The following is a 26,660-nucleotide window of genomic DNA, read 5'->3' on the forward strand; positions in this document are numbered from 1 at the left end:
CACATCCCTTTGCTTATTAGAAAGTTTCACATTTTACAAATAAGTAGGTGTGCATGAGGAATACATTATTTAAATAAAGTCAACCTTCACCAACTTTATATATATATACATATATATCTGTATATATATGTAGGGGGGGGAGGGAGAGAGGGTTCCTCCTGGCCCTAGAATTTTATTTATTTATTGTTTATTTTATCTTTTAGAGATACTGGGGTTTGAACTCAGAGCATCACGCATGCCATGCAGGCACTCTACCACTTTGAGCCCCTCCGCCAGCCCTGTTTTCTGTTGGGTATTTCCAAGATAGGGTCTCCAGAAATATTTGCCTGGGGCTGGCTTTGAACCACAATCCTCCTGATCTCTGCCTCCTGAGCTGCTGGGATTACAGGCGGGCGCCAGCAGCACCTGGCTCTGGCCCTAGAATTTTACAAGCAGAACTATCACTAGTTATTATAAAAAAAAACAACTCACAAATATATTCAAACTCTTAACTTGATTATAATGTTAATTAAAGTTAATTTAATTAAGTAGTAGTATTAATTAGGTAATATGAAACTTGAAGTGAGAGCTAAGGAGTGACAGCCAAATGGACAACCCCCAGCACATGCTTTTGGGGAACACAGACACATCCTATCAGCACTTTGATGGTAAACATTGTTAAAAGATGAAAGAAACGCCACTACAAACACATTTTCAGGTAATACGTGCCCTTTTCCCAGAAAGCAAATGTCAATTGACCAGGACTTGTCTGGTAACTGGAGGTAATCAATAACTCCTCGGGCTCTGCGCTCAGTGGGTCATAGGGTAGGATAATTCAGTACTGCTTCCTGCGGGTCAAACTGTCTCCAAACGCATTCCTGACCCAAGACAGTCAAAATGCACAGGATTGGGTACCAGGGTTCCTCCAAAATGTGACTAAGCCTCTGGATGCAGCAGCCAGGTGATTAAAGACATTAAATTCCTCTCAGAGGGGGCCTGACCATGCCTCAGTTCTCCAGCCGCAGTATGTGAGTACTCATGACCGAGCTGATTTTACAGTCAATTCAAGTCTTTAAACTTTTGGGTATCAACCAGCAGGTACTCCCACCCAGGACAGAGGTACAGATCCTCAGATAAGCAAATCCGTTTCAAAGCATGAAACAAAAAGGTAAAAACTTATGGACAATACATACCTATGGGCAAAAAAAAAAAAGGTTTTGTTGTTGAAATTTTGTCATTTGTATTATTATTAGTCTGGAAATGTCTTTAATTCGCCTTCATTTTTAAAAAAATTGACACATAATCTTGTACATATCTGTGATACTGCATTGCTGTCATTTTATTATTCTTTTAATTATTTTGCAGGGACACGGAATAAACCTTGATAACCTTGGATTTGCAGCGAAAAGCTAATTGAGAAGTTAATTGCAAAGGTAATTGGAAAAACTCCACCAGATCCTACACTGACAGTTTATTGCACAAAACAAGGAAATAATTGGCGGGGGGAGGGGGGCGTGCTACAAACACCCCAAAGTTGGAATGCGGCCTGAGGAAAAGCAGTAGGCACCCTTTCTCTGCTCCTTCCTACCAGATGACCAGGAGGTTAAAATAAGAAGGCGACCCGCCCCTCGCCACCACCCGAGTGGCCTCGGGGATCGGGCCGCCCGCGTCGGCCGGGGTCGCAGCGGGAAGAGGTAGCGGGGCTCAGCAAACCCGTAAACAGAGCTTTTGGGGCAAAAGGGTGGGGTCTGAAACAGCCGCGCGCCGCGCCACCCCGGGAGGAAACGCCACCCAACAGCCGGGCTCTTTAACTCAGCAGTTCATAGATTAAAAAAACAAAAAACAAAAACCTTGAGCGAAACTTTTCCTCCTTCCAGATCGCTCCAAATAGGGGAGCTGCGGGTGCGCGAATGGGCTTCCTGGGGGGGCGTGGGAAGGACTAGCGAGCCCCGCGTCCCCCAAACTCAGGAATGTGGGGGCAAAAGCCAGAAGGGGAGGGAGTGTGCGAGGACCTCTAAACGCGAAGATTGGGGGTAAAAAGGTGAGAAACGGAACCCCAGGAAGCCCGATTTCCGGGGAGTTTGCGGGGATAAAGGGAGGAGGGATTCCTTCCCAGACAAACGCACTGAGTTTTTGGTCGAAGAGGGAGAAGGGGGTTCCAGGGACGCCCCCAAATTGGGTATGCCTAGTGGTCATAGGGAATCCCCCAATCTAGGAATTTAGAAAGGGGCAACTTCAAGCCCACCCCCCCAATTCAAGGAGTTCGAGGCTAAGAGAGAAAGGCCCTGGGGTCCCCAAGTTTTCGGGAAATTTAGGGAGTAAAAGGAAAAAGAGAACCCCAGGCGCCCCCAATTCAGGATTTGAGGATAAAGTGAGAAACCCGTCCTCGGAAGCCCCCAGCTCAGGGCGTTTTAGAGTAAGAGAAAGAGCGGGGTCTTCGGGAGCCCCCATCTGGGGATAAAAGTGAGAAGAGGTTCCCGGGGAGCCCCGCTCCAGGGAGTTTGAAGAGTTTGAGAGGTGCTCCTGGGCGCCCCCAATTCGGAAAGTGTGAGCGTAAGCATGGAGAGGGGTCCCCGGACGCTCACACCCCAGGAAGTTTTGTAAAAAGTGAGGCGACGGTCCCCACCTCCCCGAGTATGACGAAAAGAGGAAGGGGGCGTCGCCAGGGCCCCCCCCAAACTCAGCCGGGCGTGCGGGACCCGGGTGCGGAGTCGAGAACCCCGGGCGTGCCATCCCGGACGTTTGGGGTGTACTTCCCGATCCCCGAGCCCCGAATGGGGTCCCCGCCGCATCCCGCACTCCCCGGCCGGGCCGGGCCCCGGGCGATCGCTTCGGTCACCTGGAGTTCGGGCCGGGAGTTCGGGCAGCGGCTCCCGCGGCGGCGGCGGCGGCGGCGGCTGCTGCGTGTTGGTCCCCGTTGGTAAGTAACAGTCTCCACGGCTACAGTCTCTATGGCGGCGGCGGTGGCGGCGGCGGCAGCTCCTCCTCCGGCTCCCGCCGCCCGCCCGGCCGCCTGCCTCTCGCCACCCGCCAGTCCACCCGCCGCGATGGGGCGGGGCGTGCACCCCCTAACGGCCCGCCCACGCCCGCCTCCAACGGGCGCGGGGAGGGCGGGGCGCGAGGCCCTGCGGCGTCTTATTGGCTGCCCTCGGTGCCTGTTACTGGGGGCGTTCCCCAGCGTGGAAAAGGGCGAGGTCTAGCCAATCTGTGCGGAGGAGGGCGGGGCCTGGCGGGAGGCGCGCGCGGCTCAGAGGGTTGGCGGTGAGGAGGCGCGCGCGGGCCGAGACAGTGGCAGGTCTTGGGGAGTCCGTTTTTTCCATCTGGGGGACTTCGGGTTATTCCACAAGCCGAATACTGGGCATGAAGGCCCAGTCTGGCTAGGTGGTCAGCGAACTGGCCCACTACCTGCTTTTTATGGCCCACAAACTGAGAATTTTAAGAGATTTTTTTATATAGTTTAAAAAATCCAAAAACTCTTCTGTGGCATGTGAAAAGTTTAGGAAATTTTTTTTATGTTATATTTCATTGAATCCTTTAAAAAAATTTCTGCTCCTGCTCTCTCCTATCCTTTTGATAATTTCCTTATGTGTGTTAGTGTGCTTCATAGTGTTCCACATTTTATTAGGACTTTGTTTATTCTGTTTTTCATATTTCATAATCTCTATTGATCTATCTTCATGTTTGCCAATTGGCTTTTTCTGCCAACTGAAACCTAATGTTTATTTCCTCTTATGAATTTTATATTTTAGTTATTATATTTTTTAATTCTAGAATTTCCATTTGATTACTTGAATCTCTTGAGATGCTGTGTTTGATGAGCATTATTATCATACCAGCCTTCTTTAAGTGTGGTTTCCATTCCTTACTTAAAACATGTACTTAAAATAGCTGCTTTTCACATGATAAAAGCGAGAGCACACAAGGGAGGGGTGAGGATAGGTAAGACACCTAAAAATTAGCTAGCAGTTGTTGCCCTCAACGCAGAGAAACTAAAGCAGATACCTTAAAAGCAACTGAGGCCAATAGGAAAAGGGGACCAGGAACTAGAAAACAGGTTAGATCAAAAAGAATTAACCTAGAAGGTAACACACACACACAGGAAATCAATGTGAGTCAACTCCCTGTATAGCTATCCTTATCTCAACCAGCAAAAACCCTTGTTCCTTCCTATTATTGCTTATACTCTCTCTACAACAAAATTAGAAATAAGGGCAAAATAGTTTCTGCTGGGTATTGAGGGGGTGGGGGAGAGAGGGAGGGGGTGGAGTGGGTGGTAAGGGAGGGGGTGGGGGCAGGGGGGAGAAATGACCCAAGCCTTGTAAGCACATATGAATAATAAAAGAAAAAAATAAATAAAAAATAAAATAAAATAAAATAGCTGCTTTTGAAAAAAAAAATCCAAAAACTCTTTTGTGGCATGTGAAAAGTTTAGGAAATTTTTTTTTATGTTATATTTCATTGAATCCGCATTTTCTACTAGTTTAAAGGTTGGTCAGCTGTGGCCTGAGTTCACATTCTGCCTTCCTGTCTTTGCAAATAAAGTTTTATTGGAACACAGCCACGTGCATTCCTTTGAACACTAGCGAGTGATGCAGTTTAGCAGTTGGACAAAGACGCAGGACAGAAAGCCTGATGTATTTACTGTCTGTTCCTTTACAGAAAATGTTTGCAAAACCCCCCTCTTATGTAGGGTGGTGGGTTCAGGAAAAAGGAATGGGGCCCTCTGGGCTTTTATTCTACTGAGGGGACATTAACAATAAGCAGAATAAATAAGAAAGCACAATTATATAGGACAAGGGGCTGCAATAGTAGGGGGGAATCTTGAGAGAAGAGGCAGGCAGGGGAATTCAAGGGAGAACTCCATTCATTCATTCATTCACTCAACAAACACGTTAGCATTAACTAAGATGTTCTTCTGTGCCACAAAGTGACCCAAGCATTTTTCATATGATAATTCATTAAATCTTACAATCACATCCCGAGAAAGGCTCTAGACATTATCCCCATTTTACAGATCAGGAAACTAAGGGCCAAGAAATGATTAAGTTTGCCTAAGTTAAACTGCTTATAAAGGATTCCAACCCCAGCATGTAGCACCAAAGCCACACTCTTGTCCACTCCACATGTGGCTTTTGACCACCCTATGAAGCAAGAAATGCATTTTGCTCAGAGACCCACCCTACACAAACACATCTGTACTAAACCATGTGAGTCTTGCAGACAAAATTATGCATAAGAAAAGGTGAAATTTGTGTTATGCTCAAATTCTATCCTTTAAGTAACTGCTATGGTTCAGATGGGGTTTGAGTGTGTTCCCCAAGGGTTCCTGTTGGAAGCCTGATCCTCAGTGTGGCAATGTTGGGAAGTGATAGAACTTGCAAGAAGTGGGACTTGCAGGGGGCCAGTGGCTCACGCCTGTAATCCTAGCTACTCAGGAGGCAGTGATCAGGAGGATCGTGGTTCAAAGCCAGCCCAGGCAAGTAGTTCACGAGATCCTATCTCCAAAAACCCCTTCACAAAAAAGGGCTGGTGGAGTGGATCAAGGTGTAGGCCCTGAGTTCAAACCCCAGTACCGCAAAAAAAAAAAAAAAATGCCAATGGTGATTTGCTAAATTAATTTCACCCCCTTCTTAAGGGTGGGATTTTGTGTGTTTTCATGTGAAGGAATTTTAAGCTTAAGCAGTCCATAGTAATCAGTCCCTTCCATTCTATTATTATTGTTATTATTAACAATAATAGAGATTATTGTTAATGCTAGAGATTGGATAAAAGTAAATAAATAAATAGTAAATTTATTTACCTTAAATGAAATGGTAAGTAAACTAAAACAGTACTTTTTAAATTCACGGGCTTATGGGAGATATGATGGTAGTGACTTGGGGTGTGGGCTAGCGAGGAGCCCGGGATCACCTCCCCCCGGGGTGACCAACCATCCTATCTGGCCTGAGATGGAAACATTTCCTGTGACATGGGCCTTTTAGTGCCGATGCTAGGGAATTCCCACACAGAGCGGGAAGAGTTGGTCTCCCTGGGTCTCTCTGATGAGGGGACAGTAGAGGCAAAGACAGAAGCCAGCAGCCATCTGTGCATTTGAGTCCCCCTAGCCATGGATGGGGTCCTGGTCAGATTAAGAAGCCAATGGAGGGATTGAAGAATCTGATAAAAGCTCAGTTGAACCACTGCATAGGGAGCAGAGTGGAGGTGACAAGAGAGACAGAGAGAGAGCTCAGGTGGTGGCCCAGTTCTCCTGGGCTGGAAAGAATGGCTGCTTGCATTAGATGCCTGGCTTCTGATGAGGTGGACAGTGTGGTGGGTGGGACTTCTAGAGGACATTTAGTTGCAGTGGTTTTAGTTGCAGTGGTTTGGGGGCCGGGATAAAGTTTCAGGACAGGATATGAGGAACCCTGTCACCACTTTCTGCAGTCTGTAAGTTTGTTCCAATGTAGTAGGGATGGTTGATCTGCTGTGCCCTAGGGTTTTTGTATCCACGGAGTCAACCAACCTCAACTAGAAAATGTTTGAAAGTCGGTGCCAGTGACTCAGGTCTGTAATCCAAGCTACTCAGAAGCTCTAGCACCTATAATGAGGTCTGGCAAATGGTAAACAATAAATTTTTTTTTTAACAATAAATTTTTTGATTAAATTAATAATTGAGTCAGGTAGGGTGCCAAGACTCACGCCTGTGATCCCAGCTACTTAGGAGGCAGAGATCAGGAGGATGATGGTTAAAAGCCTGCCTGAGTAAATAATTTGCAAGACCCTATCTCAAAAAAACAACCCATCACAAAACAGGGCTGGTGGAGGACTCAAGGGGTAGAGCGCCCAGGAAGTTCCAAACAGCAAAACTTAAAGTTGCCACATGCTGAGGACTGCACAGGGGTGAAGCATGAGCACGTCGTGTGGGAGCTCCCGCCCTGCCACCCTCAGGTCTCTCCAGCTCTCACCAGTTCAGCCTTCACCTGCCTTCCCATCTGGGAACTGTACCTTTGGTGATCGCATTGGTTCTGGACTTTGGGACCATTTTTCTGTGAACAGTACAGCATAACAACAAGGCACGGAGCATTCCGTCACACTAGGCATCACTGGTCACTGATAGAAACCCTGTGGGAGGGCATGCGTGGTTCTACACACAACACACCATTTTCTGGAAGGCACTTGAGCATCCGGGCATTTGGACATCCACTGGGGAACCTAGAACCCATGGTGACTGACATAGGTAGCAATTTGAGCATGACACAAATTTTTCCCCTTTGCTCATAAATAATTTTATCTGCCAGAAACACCAAGTGAATACAGAGAAATGCACATGTCTGGGCCAAAACGTGCAGGAACACACAAAATATACACAGGACACATGTCACACACATCCAGGACCCTTGGGCGCCGAGCCACATTCTGTAGGCTCTCAAGTGGCCTCTCTTTCCACCTCTTCCCAATAAATCACGAGCTGAAACCCTCCCACGCAAACACGAGCCTTTTTTTCAAGATGAAATACAACATTTTTCTGATGGCACTGGGGTTTGAACTCAGGACCTCCTGCTTGCTGGGCAGGTGCTACCATTTGAGCCATTCCTCCAGTCTTTTTTTGTATTTTTTTCTATAATTTTTATTAGGGTATATACATTATATGGGGGGATTTGTAGTAACAATTCTGATTAGATTTATATTGTGCATTATTAGATGTCGATGCCCAGGAGCAGTATGACTGGATCATATGGCAGTTCTATCATTAGGTTTTTAAGGCATCTCCATACTGCTTTCCATAGTGGTTGTACTAACTTGCATTCCCGCCAGCAGTGTATGAGGGCTCCTGCTTTGTCACATCCTTGCCAGCACTTGTTATTATTACCCTTGATTATGGCCATTCTAACTGGGTGAGATGAAATCTAAGTGTTGTTTTGATTTGCATCTCTTTTATAACGAGGGAATTTGAACACTTCGTGTAGTTACTGGCCATTTGTCCCTCTTCATTTGAGAATTCCCTGTTAATTCATGTGCCCATTTCTACATTGGGGTGTTGATTCTTTGGGGGTTGAGGTTTTTGACTTCCCTGTAGATTCTGGATATTAGTCCCTTGTCGGATGAGTAGCTGGCAAAGATTTTCTCCTATTCTGTAGGCTGCCTTTTTTTTTTCTCTCTTTTATTATTCATATGTGCATACAAGGCTTGGGTCATTTCTCCCTCCTGCCCCCACCCCCTCCCTTACCACCCACTCTGCCCCCTCCCTCTCTCCCCCACCCCCTCAATACCCAGCAGAAACTATTTTGCCCTTATCTCTAATTTTGTTGTAGAGAGAGTATAAGCAATAATAGGAAGGAACAAGGGTTTTTGCTGGTTGAGGTAAGGATAGCTATACAGGGCATTGACTCACATTGATTTCCTGTGCGTGTGTGTCACCTTCTAGGTTAATTCTTTTTGATCTAACCTTTTCTCTAGTTCCTGGTCCCCTTTTCCTATTGGCCTCAGTTGCTTTTAAGGTATCTGCTTTAGTTTCTCTGCGTTAAGGGCAACAAATGCTAGCTAATTTTTTAGGTGTCTTACCTATCCTCACCCCTTCCTTGTGTGCTTTCGCTTTATCATGTGCTCAAAGTCCAATCCCATTGTTGTGTTTGCACTTGATCAAATGGCCACATATGAGGGAGAACATACGATTTTTGGTCTTTTGGGCCAGGCTAACCTCACTCGGAATGATGTTCTCCAATTCCATCCATTTACCAGTGAATGATAACATTTTATTCTTCTTCATGGCTGCATAGAATTCCATTGTGTATAGATACCACATTTTCTTAATCCATTCGTCAGTGGTGGGGCATCTTGGCTGTTTCCATAACTTGGCTATTGTGAATAGTGTGTGGGCTGCCTCTTGAGTCTATAGACTGTTTCCTTTGCTGTGCAGAAGCTTTTTAATTTGATGCAGTCCCATGTGATGGGATTTTTGAAACAGGGTCTCTTGAACTATTTGCCTGAGGCTGGCCTCAAACCAAGATCCTCCTGATCTCTGCCTCCTGAGTAGCTGGGATCACAGGTGTGAGCTACTGATGCCCAACTCTCACAATTGCTTTTTGACAAGGCGTCAAGATCATTCAGTCATGTAAGAATGATATCCTCAAGAAATGGTGCTTGGACAAATGGATTTCCACACACAAAACAATGAAATTGGACACCAGCCTCATACCACATACAAAAATGAACTTAAAAATAGACCATAGACCTGAATGGAAGAACTGAAACGCACGTAAGAAAATGTAGGATAGTTGGGCTGGAAGGGCAGCTCACGTGCTGTGTGTCTGCCTATAGCTTGCCCAAGGCCCCGGGTTCCATCCTCAGCCCTGCAAAGAAGAAATCAGGAATATAGCCTTGGTTTGGCAATAGTTTCATTAAAATGACACCAAAAACACAAGTGAAAATGAAAAATAGATAAACTGGACATCATCACCAAAACTAAAAATCCTTGGGGGGAGGGAAGAGGGGGGGTGGCCCAAATAAAGTATACGCATATAAGCATATGTCAAAATGATAAAATAAAAAACCCTAAAAATCCTTGTCCTTTAAAGGACGAGTTTAAGAACGTGAGAAGAGGCTGAGTCCAGTGTTTCACCTCTGTAGTCCCAGCTACTCCTGTGACCGAGGCAGAAGGCTCACTTGAGCCCCGGGGTTTAAGACCAGCTTGGACAATATAATGAGACCCCATCTAGAAGGGAGGAAAGAAGGAAAGAAGGAAGGAAGGGAGGAAGGGAGGCAGGGAGGAAGGGAGGAAAAGACAACACAAAAAACGAGAAGGAATTTTGAAGATCATCTGTCTCCTGAGGATCTTGTATCTACACTCAACAATACATAAAGGACTCTTACAACTCAAAAATACAAATACAAATAACCAAATCACAAATGGGCAATATTTGGTTGGGTGTAGTGGCTCATGCCCGTAATCCTAGCTATTTGGGATTCTGAGATTAGGATGATTGGGGTTCAAGGCCAGCCTGGGAATTCTTGAGACCCCATCTCCAAAATAACCAGAGCAAAATGGACTGGAGGTGTGGCTCACGAGGTAGAACACCTGCTTTGCAAGTGGAAAGCCTGAGTTCAAACCCCAGTCCCATCGAAAAAAAAAAAAAAGGCAATATTCGAATAGTTATGTCTTCAAAGAAGAGGTACAAATAGGCAATAAGCACCTGAACAGATGCTCAAAATCACCGGCCACCAGGGTAAAGCAGCCCCAATCCACCGTGAGACACCGCAGCAGAAGGCTGCGGGCTGAGGTTGGCCCCGAAGCACATGAGGCCCTCCCTGAAAACTACTAAGCCAAACAGCTGCGGAGAGGCTCAAGCGGTAGAGCGATGCCTGGCAAGCGTGAGGCCCTGGGTTCAAACCCTGGTACGGCAGGAAACAAATCCTTCCCTCATTTTCTTCCTCCTTCTGTCCCTTCCCTCCCTCCTCCCCTCCTTCCCCCCCTTCTCTCCTTCCCCTTCTGTTTTAAACTGTCCTAAGCACACTCAACGGGAGACGCACCTTCCTAGTCAATTTCAAAGGCAAGTGCAGTGTCCTCGGGCCATGGGTCCTGGAACCCCTGCAGAGACCAAAGCCACAGCTGCTCGGTCCCTTCTATGACATGGCACGGTGATTGCACAGGACCTGTGTGTCCTCCCACAGACCTTACATCATCGCTAGGTGACTCACAACACCTTTCCCAAGTAAATGCTGTGTGCACACTTGTCACGCTGTATCCTGTAGGGACTAATGACAAGAAAAGTCTGCATGTGCTCACACAGACACTCTTTTTTAATCTTTTCCGCCATGGTGGCCAGGGTGTGTTGAGCCTGGGAGGGACACAGTGCCTACAGCCACTATGGGCACAACAGCACTCCCCCCACCCCCCCACCTCACTTGTCACCTTGAGTTCAACTTGAACTTCACACCTGGTGAACAGCACCTCCCCGTGGACGAGCCCTGTCTCCATCACTCGTGAGGCTGTTGGAGACCTCTGTCCCTCCAGAGTGACTGGCAGGAGACTTCAGTCATGGAGAGGGGACGTGTCTGAAGACAGCAGTGGGGGTCAGTGAAGAGCCTGGTTCACTGGCTTGCGCTGTGGAGCTCAGTGAAGAGCGAAGGAAGCACAGTCCTGGTTTGTCAACATGGCGTGCCAGCTATTTTGAGCTGACTGCCACGGAGGACCCGAAGTTGCAGAAAGGGCTCCAGCCTGCCTTCCCTACATGGGGGGAGGCCAGGAATATGGGGAGGATTAACTTCCCCCTTCAGAACAAAACACCAGACCTCAGGGACTGGAGATAGGGAATTGGCATTGGGTTAGGGCTGAATAAATTCATGAAGGTAGCCCTTGTCCTCTGCTGGCTTTCATTCCCCATCTACCTTCTAGAGTTTACCAACAACAGCCTATTAGTTGCATCATTTTGTGCCACCATTTTGTCATAGATTTTTTTTTTGAGGGGTGGCGGTACTGGGATTTGAACTCAGGCCCTCACACTTACTAGGCAGGCGCTCCACCACTTGTCCACTCCTCCAGCTTTGTTTTTGCTTTACTTATTTTTCATATAGAGCGTTATGCTTTTGCCTGGGGCTGACCTCAGACCACAATCTTCCTATTTATGCCTCCTGCTTAACTGGGATTACAGAGATGAGCAACCATGCCCAGCCATTTCTCTTGTTTTTTAAAGACAGGGTCTGGCTGTGTAGCCCAGGCTAGCTTTGAAGTCACAATCCTCCTGCCTCAGCCTCCTGAGCGGTTGAGATTACAGGCAGGCACTACTACACCCACATTGATTTTCTCTTGTTAATCCGCCTTGTGTTCATTTGACTCTGAAACCCAGCCAAAGCCTCCACCTAAGACCTAAGGTACCCGGAAGTAGTAACTCACCCTCCATGCTAATAAATTGAAAGCTGGGATCCGAATCCGGACAGAGTGGCTCTGACACCCACGTGCACTACGTCTCCATGTGCTTGTTCAACATGTGTGCAGAGAATCTTCTGGAAGAATAAACACATAAACTACAGGTATCTATCGCAGTGAGAAGATGGACCATCCCTTGGCAGTGCAGAGAGTGTCTGTCTGTCTGTCTTCCTGTGCCTTCACCAAGTGCACACAGGACTTTCACAATCAATGTCTTTTTGCCAAAAAAAACCCAAAGTTGTGATAAATGAAAGGACACTTTTCTGTTAAAATGAAAAAATACTGCACATTCACAAGGAAAGAGCCAGTGAAACCACAAAGCCACCAAAAATGAGATGGAGGGACAAAAAGGGGAAGAAACTTGTATGCACCCCAGGGAACTTTCCAGAACCCCCAAGATTCACCCTCAGGGGTTGTTGACCTTTTTTGGTTTTTTCCTTCCAGAGGAGCTTCTTCCTAATTTACTGTTTTTATTTCACTAATGGCTGTTAATTAACGGCTGCTGGAACCTGCCTAGGCACTGGGTGGGTGGTTTGGGGACCATTTTACTTGGCACAGGCCTGTGTCTGAGGACTGGAATAAAGGAATGATTGCCACCATGGCAGGGCTCCTGAGTAGCGGACCTCATGGGGAAAACACCTGAGTGCTACACAGATCGTTTCATTTTTCGCCTTGCTTTTCTCTACATCCATCCCCACATTTCTCCAGACACGGAATCATTTCCATAGCAAACAGCTGGGACCCTGCAGCCTTGCGAGGGCAGGAGTCACACATCAAGCATGTTTTTAAAAAATGCACACTTGTCTTTTCAGCCAAGTGTGTTATTGAGCACTTCTAGGCAACCAGAGAACAGTAAGGATAAGTGGATCTATGCTGACTGCAATTAAAAGAAGGCGAAAGGGAGAGAGAAGGACAGAAGGAGGAGGAAAGGGTTTTTCTTAAAAAAAAAAAAAAAAACGCAGGAAGAGAAGCAAAAAGTTTCAACAGCAAAAGCTGTCAAGTGAAGCTGGTCCCTCCATATCCGCAGGTCCGTGCATCCATGGGTCCACCCACCTGAGTACTCAGATCTGGAGCCGGCCGGTCTGTCTCAGCCCTTTTTCCGGTTTCTATGACAAAATACCTCTGACCACGTAATTTATAAAGAATAGGCACTGGTAGCTCACGCTTGTAATCTCAGCTACGTGGGAGGCAGAAGTCATGAGGATTTGAGGTTCAAGGTCAGCCTAGGCAATAGTTACTGAGACCCCATCTCAATCAATAAGCTGGGCATGGCAGTATATACCTGTCACTTGAGCAACATAGGAAAGAGGTATCGTTTGGAGGCTCTCAGTCTGAGGCCAGCTTGGGCAAGGTTAGAGACCCCATCTGAAAAGCAAAGTAAAAGCGAAACATTTTGCTGGGGAGTGGCTCAAATGGTAGAGCACTTGTTTAAGCGTGAGGCCTGGGGTCCAATCCCTGGGACTGCTAAAACAAACAAACAGAACAAATAAATTTTTTTGTCTTGTAAGTTGTTTGCCTCAGTTATTTTGTTTCAGTAGCAGGAATTGCCCTCATCACCCTATCTAACCCTAATTGCCTCCCCAAGGCCCCTCCTCCAAATCTCATTAACATGACCTTGGACTCAAGTTCCAATGCATAAACTTTGAGGGGACCATAGCAAGGTCCAACTCCTTTCCTGCCCCTGCCATGCCCAGAGAGGTGATGGTGGAGGAATATAGACAGCTCACACCACCAGGAGGTGACCTGGACTCGATCTGTTTTCTTTGAGCCAGGGTCTCGCTATGGAGCCCAGGCTGGCCTGGAACGTGTGATCCTCCTGCCTCCATCTCCTGAGTGCTGGGATCACAGACGTGGCCTCTGCACCTGGATTGGAGTCTTTTATTGCCTTGCTGGTGACTTCTGCTCCTTTGGTATTGGCTTTGGGGACAGTCTGCCAAGGTGACATAGATGGATGTTGCTTCTCTTCCTGTGGCTGGGTCCTTGGTCAGCCCTTTCTCAATGAAAACATACCAATGGCTGGCGAGAGACCACAGGGCTCTGCCTGGAGAGGACGTCACCATCTGCCCAGGAGCCCTGGCCTGGGATCCAGGCAGGAAGAGCTCAGGGGTGAGGGGACAGAACACAGGGCTTCATGGTCAAAGACTGGGAGCCAAGACTCAGAGAGAGACCTCAGAACAGGGGCTGTGGCAGTTCGTCCCTGTTGCCACCTTGCCCTGAGCCAGTCAGTGGAAGGTGAGACGGGGAGGTGGCCGGGCTTAGTGACATGCACTGTGGTGTCTTGCACACCTGGGATCACTGGAAGCAAATGACAGATGTGAGTGTGAGCGTGTGTGGGTGTGAGCACGAGTCGCGCGCGTCCGTGTGGGTGTGGGACTGACTGTGAGCCTGTGACTGTGTGAGTGTGCAGCAGTGTACACGAGTGGGTTGTGTGAGTGTCAGCGTGTGTGGCTGCAGGGTGACACGCACCGTGTGCGCGCACTTGTGTGCACTTGCGTGTGTGCTGTGTGCGATGTGATGCGAACGTCATGGCGTGTGTGACAGCATGGGTCAGAAGCTTGGGACAGTGGGGACAGGGTCCTGAGCCATTTAGCTGTGGGATGGAGTGCCGACCCCTGATGGCACCTAGGTCAGGTCCCCTGTGGAGCCCTCTCAGCAGCACGGATGTCACCGTCACAGGTATGCCTGTTGGCACTGCAGGTCCGGGCCTCCCGCCTCCTCCATCAGACCCTATAAGTGAATGCGAGTGACAAGAGTGCCACAGCCACAGTCCCCCGCTCCCAAGCAGCTCCCTGCAGGGCGGGGGTGGGGAGGGGAGGGCAGCCAGTGATGTCACAAGGGGTGGCCAGGATGGAAGGTTACAGAAGGTCGGTTGGAGTAGAAGGTCTGTAGGGGAGGGAAACTGCTTGTCTGCCCTCCTCCCTCCGCCACCACCATCCTGGCCAGACCGAGAGGGTGACCAGGGCCGGGAGGGAACAGCACAGTGACCCAGGGAGCATCTTCGCAGAAGGACAAACACCTGGGCCGCCGATGTCTCAGCTCCTGAAGCAGCGCCCTGGGGGCGGGAGCCCTGCCATGTGAAGGCTGGCCCTCTGCAGGGCGCCGGTGCTGACTTGGTGAGTGGCGTGGTGACTCACAGAGCGAGCCGGGCAGTCGGGGAGACCCCTGTCACTCAATACCTCGTTGCTGTTTCTTGACACTGAGTGTGGCCCCGTGCTTGCTAGTTTTCTGTGGACCCCGCAGCTGCAGTGTCACCGCCACCTCTACAAAGCTCTTGGTTTCTGCTGGCTGTCATGGTCCCTGGGGTGTAGTCCAGGTCTCTAAACAGTGGCACTATTGACAGGGAGGCCGCCCTGCACCTTGGCAGGTGTGGATTCCATCCAGTGGGTACCACTGGTATTCCCATTTATATGCTGGACTGGGATTTGAACTCAGGGCCTTGCACTTGCTAGGCAGGCGCTACACCAGCCCTTTTCTTGCTTCAGTTATTTTTCAGATAGGGTCTTGTGTTTTGGCCCAGGGTTGGCCTTGAACCTTGATCCTCCTACCCATACCTCCTGCATAGCTGGGATTAGAAACACGCATCGGCACACTGGCTTATTTGTTGAGATAGGGTCTCATTAACCTTTTGCCTGGGTTGACCTGGAACCACAGTCCTTCCAACTTCTACCTCCTGAGCAGCTGTGATGATAGGCATGAGCCACTGCACCCGGCACTCTGCGTGACCTTCTATGTCTGCTTCTCTCACTAAGCACCATGTCCTCAAGGTCTGTCCATATCGTAGCAGGTGTCAGGTGGAGGGGCGCTGTTTTCTCGCTCCTCCCTTGCTGGAGCGAGCTTTCTCTCTCGCTCCCGGGTATTACTGAACGTCACTGGCTTAACTGGGGGCGACTGGAGACTCAGAAAAGACACAGGATAGACAGACAGAAAGTGGAGTCAGCTGTGTTGGGTGCTCGGCTGGAGATGCACAACCCTCATTGCTTCTTTTTCTCTATCTTGATTCTTAGACCTTTCTCCTTGCAGTTCTTTAAAACCTTGCTTAAAACCTCTTTCCTTAGGCTCGCACTGGCCCATGTTTGCTCTCAGCTCATCTTTAGCTCAATTCCTCTTAAAGTCTTTTTCCCCCAGGCTTGCACTGTCCCATCTCTCTTTAGCTCTCTTAAAGCCTGGTGCTACACACTTGCAAACAGCTGCGCCTACAACCTGCATATGCACAACCCTTAAAGTCTCAGTCCTTGGACTTGCACTGTGCACTGTTCCATGTTCTCTTTGGCTTTTCTGTAGCTTAGTTTTTCTAAGGCCTAGGTTAAAGTCTCAGTCCTTGGACTCGCACTGTGCACTGTCCCATGTTCTCTTTGGCTTTTCTGTAGCTTAGTTTTTCTAAGGCCTAGGTTAAAGTTCTCAGTGCAGACTTTCTATCAGCCCCTCTTTAGCCATTCTTTTCCCTTCCAAAAACTTCTCACAAAGCCAAAGACAAAAGCCAAAGGCAAAAGCCCCTCTTCCTCCTTCAGGGGTGTTTTATAAACAGCTGCAAACAGGGTGGAGCAGCGGTTCTTGGGGAGGGGTGTGACACTGTAACAGGAGAAACCTGCGTTCCTGTTTCTCTGAACCCAAACAGCTTAGGAAAACAGCTGTTCTGCTTCCGGGCTGTGCCAATCTCAGAAAAGCGGGTGAGCGCATCTTGCCTTGCTTGTGTCCAGTTCTCATAGTCTTTAATCTGCTCTCCACAGTTAGGGCCTTACTCCTTTTTATAGCCAAAACACTGTGGGTTTTGTTTATCCATTCATCCTCGAAAGATTTTTGCACAGTTTCCACCTTTGGCTATGTGAGTAACTGCTATGTGGACATGCAGCCTGGTGTTTCCACTCCACCACGTGGGGTTGATGATGTATGGGACCAGTCTGCGATGGCTGAGGATTTGCATCACCTTCAGCCTTCCCACTGCTCAAATCATGCTGCCATGGACACCCTTGGCATTCCAGTTGAAATATGTCAGGCAAATCATCATTTGGCAGGTTTTTTTTTTGCTGTACTGGGGCTTGAACTCAGGGCCTTTGCCTTGAGCCACTTCACTGGCCATTTTTTGTGATGGGTTTTTTTCAAGATAAGCTCTTGTGAACTATTTGCCCAGGCTGGCTTCGCCCAGCTGCTTGGCAGTTTTAACTTAGCCGTGATTGACTCTTTCAATTTGTGCTCCTGTGAGATTTTTTTTTTCTCTTTGGGCTCTGGAATTGAACCCAGGACCTCACACATGCTAGGCAAACACTCTACTACTGATCCATGACCCAGCCCCAATGTGGGTCCCCTTTCCTGATTGTAACTCTATGGAAACAGACTTCCCACTGTCCTTTCTTCTTTGTTTTATTTCCTTTTTCTTCTTTTGGTGGTACTGGGGTTTGAACTCGGAGCCTCATGCTTGCTAGGCAGGGGCTCAATCATGTGAGCCATGCCTCCAGCCCTATTTGCTGTAGTTATATTACAGATAAGGTCTTGTCTTTTCCAGGGCCAGCTCAGCCCTCGGTCCTTCCTATTCATGCCTTGTTCTCAGCTGCGATACAGGCACACCTCACCATGCCCAGCTTATTGACTGAGATGGGGTTTTGCTAACTTTTTGGCCAAGCTGGCCTCAAACTTTGATCCCCCCATCTCTGCCTCACAAGTAGCTGGATTTACAGGTAGGAACCCTCAGTCTGGCCTTGTAATTCACTTTTTTTTTGGATAGACAGTTCTATGAGTTTGGACTGTAACAAGCTAAATACAAGGTGTTTCTATTGCCCCCCAAATTCCCTTCTGTTTCTTCTTTATCGTAACCACTCTTCTCTCCCCCAGTGCTTCCCCAACTGCTGATCTGTACCGTCCGTCTGCTCCTTCCAGAAAGAGTACTTTTGAACCTGGCTTTCTTCACTTAGGCCTTGGAGACTTGTTCACAGTGCTGTGTGCAGACATGTGAGTTCTGCTATATGATGTACCTCTGTTTCCAGTTTGCGTAGCCCCCAGTCCTCTCCCCTACAGATGAGGCAAAGTCCTGCGGCCTCAAATGTGCTCACTGAGTATCTCCTCCGTGGGGGAGACACAAGGGGTGGAGCGGTCCTGCATCCTCACCGAGATGAAGTCATTTCGGCTTTTTTTATCTCATCAAACTGAATGGTGAGATTTATGTCACACTGATCTCAATTGTATTTCTCTCTGACTGAAGTTTGAGCATGTCTTCCTGTTTTAAAATCATTTTAAAATTTTGTTTTGTGATGATCTGTTCATATTCTCTGCTCACTCTTTCACTGGGTTTTGATCTTTTTCATATTGTTTCTTCTGAGTTCTTTACATAGGAAAGAAAGCAATTTGTTTTTTTGTGGTGCTGGGATTTGAACTCACAGCCTATACCTTAAGCCACTCCTCCAGACCTTTTTTGTGATCTGTTTCTTTGAGATAGAGTTCTACGAACTATTTGCCAGGGTTGGCTTTGAACTGCAATCCTCCTGATCGCTGCCTCCTGAGTAGCTGGGATTACAGGTATGAGCCACTGGTACCCGGCTAAAAAAATTTTTTTTAATGAACATAACAAGAATAGCCTTGTTTTGTCCCTTGGGCCACTTGGGCTACACTGTTGTCTAAATCCCACCTCCAAACACTCAACCAACTGTAAACTGAAAACATTTTTTAAAAACTGTGTCCGTAGACGGAGACACAGTGGCTCTCAGCCTCTGAGAGACAGAGATCCAGGGGATAGAGCCTCAGGGCCAGCCTGGGCAAAACTTAGTGAAACCCCCTTTCAGTCAATAGCAAGGCATGGTGGTGCACGCCTGAAATCCTAGCTAGGTGGGAAGCATAAGTAGGATCACAGTCTGAGTTTGGCCTAGACAAAATCATGGAAACCTAGCCCCAAAATAACTAAACTAAAAAGGGCTAGCCGGGCTCCTGTGGCTCAGGCCTGTAATCCTAGCTACTTGGGCAGCAGAGATTAGGAGGATGGTGGTTCAAGGCCAGCCAGAGCAAATAGTTTGTGAGACCCTATCTCACAATACCAAGTACAAACAGGGCTCGTGGAGTGGCTCAAGTGGTAAAGCGTCCGCCTAGCAAGTGTGAGGTACTGAGTTCAAATCCGAGTGCCACAAAAAAGGTACATCTCTGCTGGACATGTACACATCTTTAACTTGTTATATTTCCTAAACAATACAGTAAAACAACTCTTCAAATAGTGCTCACATTGCATTAAGTATTATAAGTCATCTAGAGATGCCTTATAAAGTCTGTGACAGAAGAGCTGGGCACAGTGGTTCACACCTGTAATCCCAGCTACGGGAAAGGCATAGGTAGGAAGATGGAGGTCTGAGTCTAGCCCCTGGCAGAAGCATGAGACCCTATGTGAAAAACAAACTGAAGCACAAAGGGCCGGGGTGTGGCTCAAGGGGTAGAGCACCTGCCTGGCAAACCCAAGGCCCTGAGTTCAAAACTCCAGTACTGCCAAACAACCAAATAAAACTAAATAAAGCATATGTCAGGATGCACCAAGGTTAATCCAAATGATAGGCCATTTTGTACAGAGCATCCAGAGGCCTTGGCGTCCACAGGAGTCCCTGGGGCCATCTCCACCCAAGAATACCAGGGGACACTCTCTCATGTTCAAAGCAAGTTGACAGAAAAGACAAGTGAAGTCCTGAGGGAGCTTTGCCTCCTGAGCAGCCTCCAAATGTGTACCCACCCGCCAGTTGTCAAGGACACTTAGTCTTCATATTCTAGCCATTTAAGTCTCTTCTGGAAACACAGACTAGTCCCTGCACTGTCCAGTTTCTCTGCTACCCGGCACACGGACCGTGTCCCCTCTTTCTGGGCCCAGGCCAGGCATCAGCAACTGCTTCCTGGGTTCCAGGTGCACACGGCCAGTGCATGGGTGCCGGCCTCAGCCTGCCTTGCTAACTCCTGCTTTTCTGCCTCACAGCGCTGTGAACAATGGTCCCTGTCACCGTGGAAGGACGGAAACCCCAATAAGCCCAGAGAAGAAGGCTGAGCACCCCCAGATATGAGCATCATACAGAGTGAGCAGCGGGGCACAGGGGAGACACCTAGACTCCTGGCAGGTGACAAGGTGGCCTGGGCCACTGATTGCAGTGATGCCTATGAGTCATGCGACATTGGACAAGTAGCTTGTGGGTCTGTACCTGGGGGCGTGGCTAAGAGTGCAGAATTTTGCTAGCTGAGATACGGGACACTGAGGCAATTAGCAGGAAGCAACATTCATTGTGCCAGCACAGACTCAGTGGACTCATGTCCAAAGGCTGAGCCCTGAGAACAAAGGGGTCTCACCCTACATACCCTTGCAAGCAGGTTACAGAACCAAAAAGCAAGGTCTAATCCATGTATGGTTATATTTAATTTTATTGGCTACTTTACCCTAGTGCTACATGACTTTCTGCTACCTGGTCCTGTGTGACCTTCCTCATGTTCAGATTTCTCAGGTTTTATCTCTCTGCTATGCCATCTCTACCTCCCTGCTACTTTCTCAGGACTCAGGCCTATTCTGTTTTCTTCTGATCCTCCTCCCTGCTACATTATTCCTCCCGTTGATGCTTGGACCCACTTAGGGTCAAAGAGCATCATCTTAACTTAGGGGTTAGTATTTTTATGGTATCATTACATGTAAGGCCATTTGTCATCTTTCTCTCAAATTCAGTGGTCTCCCATATTGGTCTCCCCCACAAACATAGCATGAAGTGACATTTAGTGTCTGGGTTATAGACTCAACCAGTGAGAGGAGGAAGTTTTTAGCTTTGGCAGAGATGGAAAATTAACTTTCCATCTCCTTATAAAAGGAGTGAAAAAATTGGTATGAGGAGCTCTCATGGGTAACAGTTACTAATTTGAGGTGTAGCAGACTCTCAGGGTCAAGACTCTTTTTAACTATTTTTATACTAATTACTTTTCCCTGTGTTTACTCAGATGGCTTAAGTACAGTGAAATTTACAGGGTTACAGGGGTCACAGGTGCAGTTAGGGGCAGCTTTCCCCTTGTGAAGGAGGGCTGCATATTTTGTCCTTAGTTAAACCAAATCAGTAACCATAAATAGTAATTATGCATCCTGCTCAAAAGAGATAGAAGAGAGCAAATAAAAACCTTTCACCATGAGAGCAATAAGCCAGGGGTGGTTTCTGCCAAGCCTGTGGTGAAGACTAGGGTGAGAACTACAGCAACAATACAGACAAGGGGTGACAGTGCATTGTACAGTGAGATAACTGGTGTGAAAATCAACCTGTTTATCCCGTTGGAGAGTCGACTGCTCAAGCTTCTGCCGTGCATAGACTAGTCAGCTTTTGGGGTGACTAGAGCAGGGCTGTTGTCCCCTGTTGTTTCCTGGGAAGTGGAGTCCTACTGAGGGAGGGTGCTCACGTTCTGGAGGGTGATCCTTCATCGTGAAGCTGGATCAGGGATGCACCCCCACTCGAGAGAAGCTGGCTTGACTCGACTGGTGGATCCAAGGAGCAATCACTGCTACTTTAACTGCGGTGGGAGTAGACAAGATAACAACAGGGTCCCTCCGATGGGGTTTTAATGGTTGGATATTTTATTTTATTTTATTTTTTACCCAATTTTTTTTAACTGAGTAGAATTACTATGGCAACGATATACTGTCATGTGTATGTCCAAGAAAAGTTGTTTAAAGAAAGTTAAAACCACCATCTTTAAGTATCAAAGGACACGTTTAGAGCCAGTAAAAACAGTTACTTTGTCTCTATGTAAGTAGAAGACCCTGTCTAAAAAAATATGAGTTTGTGTCTGGAGGGACTTTAATGCCAGATAGCCATACATGCATAAGAACCATTTCTTTAATCCTCTCAGCCTTGGTTAATTTGAGAGATCTGGCACAAGTGACTCCATTTGAACTTTGATGGCATTCCCCCTTGTCTCCAAACTGACTCTGAGGAGTCTCTTCTGAAGATCTGCTTCCCATCCAAGTACTAACCAGGCCCCTCCCGGCTTAGCTTCCGAGACCAGACGAGACTGGGCACGTTCAGGGTAGTATGGCTATAGACTGAAGATCTTTCTTGATGGGTCATCGTCAGGATTTGCTTTTTCCTGGATTTTGTTTGTTTGGTTGGTCTTGGTCCCACGTCGGGAGGGAATAACAAGCAGATCAGGTGGGAGTCAGTGCCAACTAGACCCTTTTGGCCAAATATAAGCAACAAAGAGGCTTAGAAGGAATGGCTCTTAGACAGCAGGCTTCTAGAACAAGGACAATACAAAACAAAATCTAACAAAAGCAGATGTCTAAAAAGCTAAGGTGGTTGACACATAAGTAGTTATTAGAGTCATTTTTTATGGACTTGATTGTAAATGTCCCAGAAGGATCAGAACTGTAATGACAAAAACTTAAGAGTCATGGTTAAAATTCTGATGGACAATTTAGCAACTAACAAAACAGTATATTAGTACCATTAACCTTTTGTTATGGTGTTTATGTAAATTTTGTATTTTAGAAGGCTTGATATCCTTGAAAAACATAAATGTATTTAATATACAGGAACCAGCAACAGCATCACAGCTCTGTAGAGGTTATATATACATATTAGTTTAGTTGTTGCTCTTGAAGTAAAACCTTAGATTTTTTTCATCATTTTGGGGGTACGGTGTCAGTGACCCCAAATAGCCCAGTCACAGACACATACAGGGTACCAACTATATTAGAATCACCCAAGACAAGAGTTGTTTAACCATGAGCTCATCTGGAAAGTTTTATATAAACTGTTAGAAAATAAGAGGCATGGAAGAGGCAGAGAGATGGCTCAAACACCAGTAATAGGCTTTATTTTTAGGCAGGAGCTCTGTGGAGGGAGACCCCAGCAAGAGAGCTAGAGCCCATTGCCATACACAGGCTTGGGCTAGATATAGGGGGCTAGTGGAAAAGTACCAGGAAGGTCACTAAGGGATATTGTTGCTGGGCAACCAAGAAAGTTAAGTTGTAGTTAGGTCACTGCCTGCCCAACTGTCCTTGGCATCTATCCAGGGAGATAAAGGTAAGCCATCTGCAAGGGGAAGGGGGTCTAGTCCTAACATGGCTGTCCTTATTGTTAACCCCAACATAAACCAACTCTTAAATGAACATGACTCAGTCACCTTAGTGGTTAAAACCCCGAGAAAAACCACCAGAGAACACAGGTAAATATGGGGACTAAGTGTGGAGTTAGGAAACCTAGTGGCCAAGAATCATGGCTCAGATGTTGATAAGGGACCACACCCCAGATTGGTGATATTAACACATGGCTCATGGCATACAGCAAGATCCCACCAACCTGTACTCAGTGGAGCCTCCCCTCCCAAAAAAATAAATAAATAACAGGCTCAATCTGAACATCCCAGGCCAAAAATTCCCTCCACCTGCTGTGTGTAAGGAGTAGGACTAACCTCTCTACTCTGTTGAGTCTAGTAAAAACTGGAGGTCTTGACTTCCAGTGTAGTGCTCCTTTTTGAATTTTTGTTTTATCTTATCTGGAGGGTGCACTTTGGCTTTACATAAGTAAATCTGTGTCAACCCTTATATCAGTGCAGCAGTACTCCCTATGCTCAGCTGCCTCTTGTTTCTCTGTGTTTTAATAAACTCTTGTTGTCTTGACAAATTTGTGGGTTAACCTATTGCACCAAAAATTTCTGACAGTTATATTGATAAAACAAAAACCATTTTAAGACAATTTTTTTGTAAACATTATCAAGAACAATACAGTATTTTAAAGATATCCTTGTTGTTATAAGTTTAGAGAATTAAGTTTTAGTTTAACATCAGTACATTAAATTTTGACCTTACAAAACCTTTAATATAACTCTTAGATTTTAGTTAATCACTTACATAAACATCTATAAACTCCATCTTTTATGACAATTTACTCTGTATCTTTATGACAACTTATTTTGTATCCCTTGAAGGAGTTTGGCTTAATCCTTTTTTTTTTTTTTTTAGTATTTAAAAAAAATCTTTAATATCATGTTACTTGTTGAAATTAATTTATAAAACCTTTTAACTTAGAAACTTATATTTGTATGGGAAAAAAAAACAGAAAGAAAGCAACCTTAAAATTTTTTGTATAAAAACAATTTATAGAAAGGCCATTTGTTAATAGACCCCTGCATTATAAGAGAGAATTAAATTCCAGATTCTATTTATGACAGAATGAAACATGCGAAGGTCATTTCTTTACTAAAATTCCAAGATTTCTGCACGCTGTGGCCCCTTTACTTCTTTTTTTTTTTCTGTCTCCTCTGGTCTGAGCTGGAGTGTTAACCCTTGAATGTCTGAATCCTAGTGAGACCTGATTGAAATAAGTTTGAAAACCTGTTTTCTTAAAAGTAGCAGCAGAACAGCGTAATAATTTTTACATTGACTCTATAATAAGAACTGTTCTCAAGATGTTTACATATTTATGTGTAAAAAGCCTAAGCAGTTTATAACAGAGATCTTTAAAACAAATACCCTGTTTTTTTGTTACCTTGAGTATCATATTAACCTTATAGCAGCAGTTTAAGAACCATTTTGAAGATGCTTACACGTACACACACACACTGTGAGTACACCATTAGATGGATGCTTAATCTGACCAGGCATTATTAGCAAGGGAAACATAAGCATCTCATGACTGTCTCAATGACAGACCAAGCTTACTGCACCAACCTTTTGAAATAGTTTCTTTTTTTTTTTTAACCAGCAACAGTCAAAGTTGCTCTTTTTCTTTTTACCTTTTTAGGTAGGTTCTCCCTGTTTATGTTCTCTAAGAAGTAAAGGTGCCAACAAGTTCAGTATTTCTGGCATATTTTAATAATCCTAAATCATTTTTTATTTACTTTTATTTTTTAAGACATAAAAACTCAAGTGAAGGAGTGTATTAAACCTGTCATCCTTTTCTGTCCCTAAACATTTTATGACATTTAATTTTTTCACTCTCTCCCCTTTTTCTCTTTCTCCCCTCTCTTTTTTCTCTTTACTTTATCCATGATGACCTCATCCCAATTTTGTTTCCATTCCTCCATTTTCCCCTCTCTACATTCACAACCCTTTTGCAACATTCCTTTCCTTTCAAGTCTGACCAGAGCTCAGTTAGTGCTGAGCCTCAGTCCTCCTTCAGGATGCCCATTTTGGGTGAAGATGTGCAAACTGGGGCACCAAAGGTACCCATCAAGACTGAAAGATTCTGCCTTTTCCTCAGTCTGCCCAATAAATTGCTGTCTGAACTGAAATAAACAGCAAAGTCTGGTTTTTGAAGACCAATTTTAGCCTCTTGGCTTTTTCCATTCTCCTGGGTGTTAGGTTTTTTTTTTTTTCTTTCAATTACTCTGTAAACTTCATTAATCACAGCTTTACCTAGTAAGTAGTTAACTCCATAGTCTCCATTAAATCCCTTTTTAAAGTTATTAATCATACACTCCAAGAGAGTGTTTTCACTCTGACTTCCACCTATCTCCTCCCATTACCAGACTGCCAGACAGACACACAGCTCCTCACTCACTTCACAGCTGGGCTGCATCTCAGCTTGCATTTTCATATACTCTCACACAGCACGGTACTTCCATACCACTCCCTGAACCTGAGACATGGTTTCACCCCCAAAAAATGCAGTTACTAGGGTGTCCCATTGGGAGGTGATCAGCCTCCCTTCTGCCTCCTGGTGCATGTCTGAATTTGAACCTGGGTTCTTACCAATCTGATGAACAGTGCTCCCCTTCCCTTGCTGGTTCCATTGTGCATCGAAGGCCCTCACCCCGACTCACTGGGAGGATGAATCCCCCTCCAGATTAAGCTGTCCATTGGCACCTGGTGGGATCTCCTCCTGGCAGTCTGGGGGGATGCACTCCCATGACAAGGGAGGTGATAACTCACCATCTCTGCAATCCCAGATAACGAGCCCCCAAGAAATGTTGCGGGAGGTTGCTAGCTGAGATACGGGACTCTTGAGGCAATTAGCAAGAAGCAACATTTTATTGTGCCAGCACAGACTCAGCAGACTCATATCCAAAGGCTGAGCCCCGAGAACAAAGGGGTCTCACCTTATATACCCTTGCAAGCAGGTTACAGAAGCAAAAAGCAAGGTCTAATCCCTATGTGGTTATCTTTAATTTTATTGGCTACTTTACTCTAGTGCTATGCAACTTTTTCCCTTCCTCATGTTTAAATTTCTCAGGTTTTATATCTCTGCTATGCCATCCCCACCTCCCTGTTACTTTCTCAGGACTCAGGTCTAGACTGTTTTCTTCTGATCCTCCTCCCTCCTACAAGAGCATCTGGAGTCTGTGGAGGTGAGGTCCCCAGGGGCCCATGTGGCATGATGGCATCATGACATAGGATCATCATATGGTGATGAAGCTTACAACCAGAGCTAAAGTCAAGGGCACAATGTGGCCACACACAGCTGCCCTTTGCCAAGTGTTTAAATGTCGGCAAGAATGATAACTTTTTCAGTCCCTCCTGAAAAATAAATCTTAAAAAAACTCATGCTGGTCTTTCTGTTCTGGAGGCCTGACATTCAAGATCAAGTGTCGGCAGAGCTGCTTCCTTTTGGAGGTGGAATCTGCCCTGGCTTCTGGAGGCTGCAGTTTATAGACTCTTTCCTCCAGTTCCTAAATGTATTAGTCTATATTCTGTGGCTGTAACAGAATACCAGAGGCTGGGTGCTTTATAACAAAGGAGGTTGGTCAGGGTTCTGGAGGCTGGGAAGTCCAAGATGAGGCAGCTGCATCTGGTGAGGGCCTGAGCCACACATGACATGGCAGATGGCCACTGGGGTGAGAGTGGCAGGGGCGCATGCAA

The 26,660-nt window shown here is 46.4% G+C and overlaps 2 protein-coding genes across 4 annotated transcripts in view; one reads left to right on the forward strand and one right to left on the reverse strand.

Moving 5' to 3' along the window:
* The window catches only part of Rfx2 (regulatory factor X2), a 78,852-nt gene extending 75,840 nt beyond the window's left edge, over positions 1-3,012 (reverse strand). For all 3 annotated transcript variants that reach the window (XM_020166526.2, XM_020166525.2, XM_020166524.2), the window contains exon 1: positions 2,819-3,012. The gene's annotated coding sequence lies outside the window, so the exon portion shown is untranslated. The remainder of the gene's footprint in view (positions 1-2,818) is intronic.
* Positions 1,426-26,660, forward strand: part of Acsbg2 (acyl-CoA synthetase bubblegum family member 2) — a 54,877-nt gene continuing 29,642 nt past the window's right edge. The window contains exons 1-2 of the mRNA XM_074054421.1: positions 1,426-2,020; positions 19,815-19,911. Coding sequence (XP_073910522.1) covers positions 19,896-19,911 — 16 coding nt within the window. The 5' untranslated portion in view covers positions 1,426-2,020; positions 19,815-19,895. The remainder of the gene's footprint in view (positions 2,021-19,814; positions 19,912-26,660) is intronic.

Source organism: Castor canadensis, chromosome 14 (assembly GCF_047511655.1).
Source record: "Castor canadensis chromosome 14, mCasCan1.hap1v2, whole genome shotgun sequence".
Taxonomy (NCBI): Eukaryota; Metazoa; Chordata; class Mammalia; order Rodentia; family Castoridae; genus Castor; species Castor canadensis.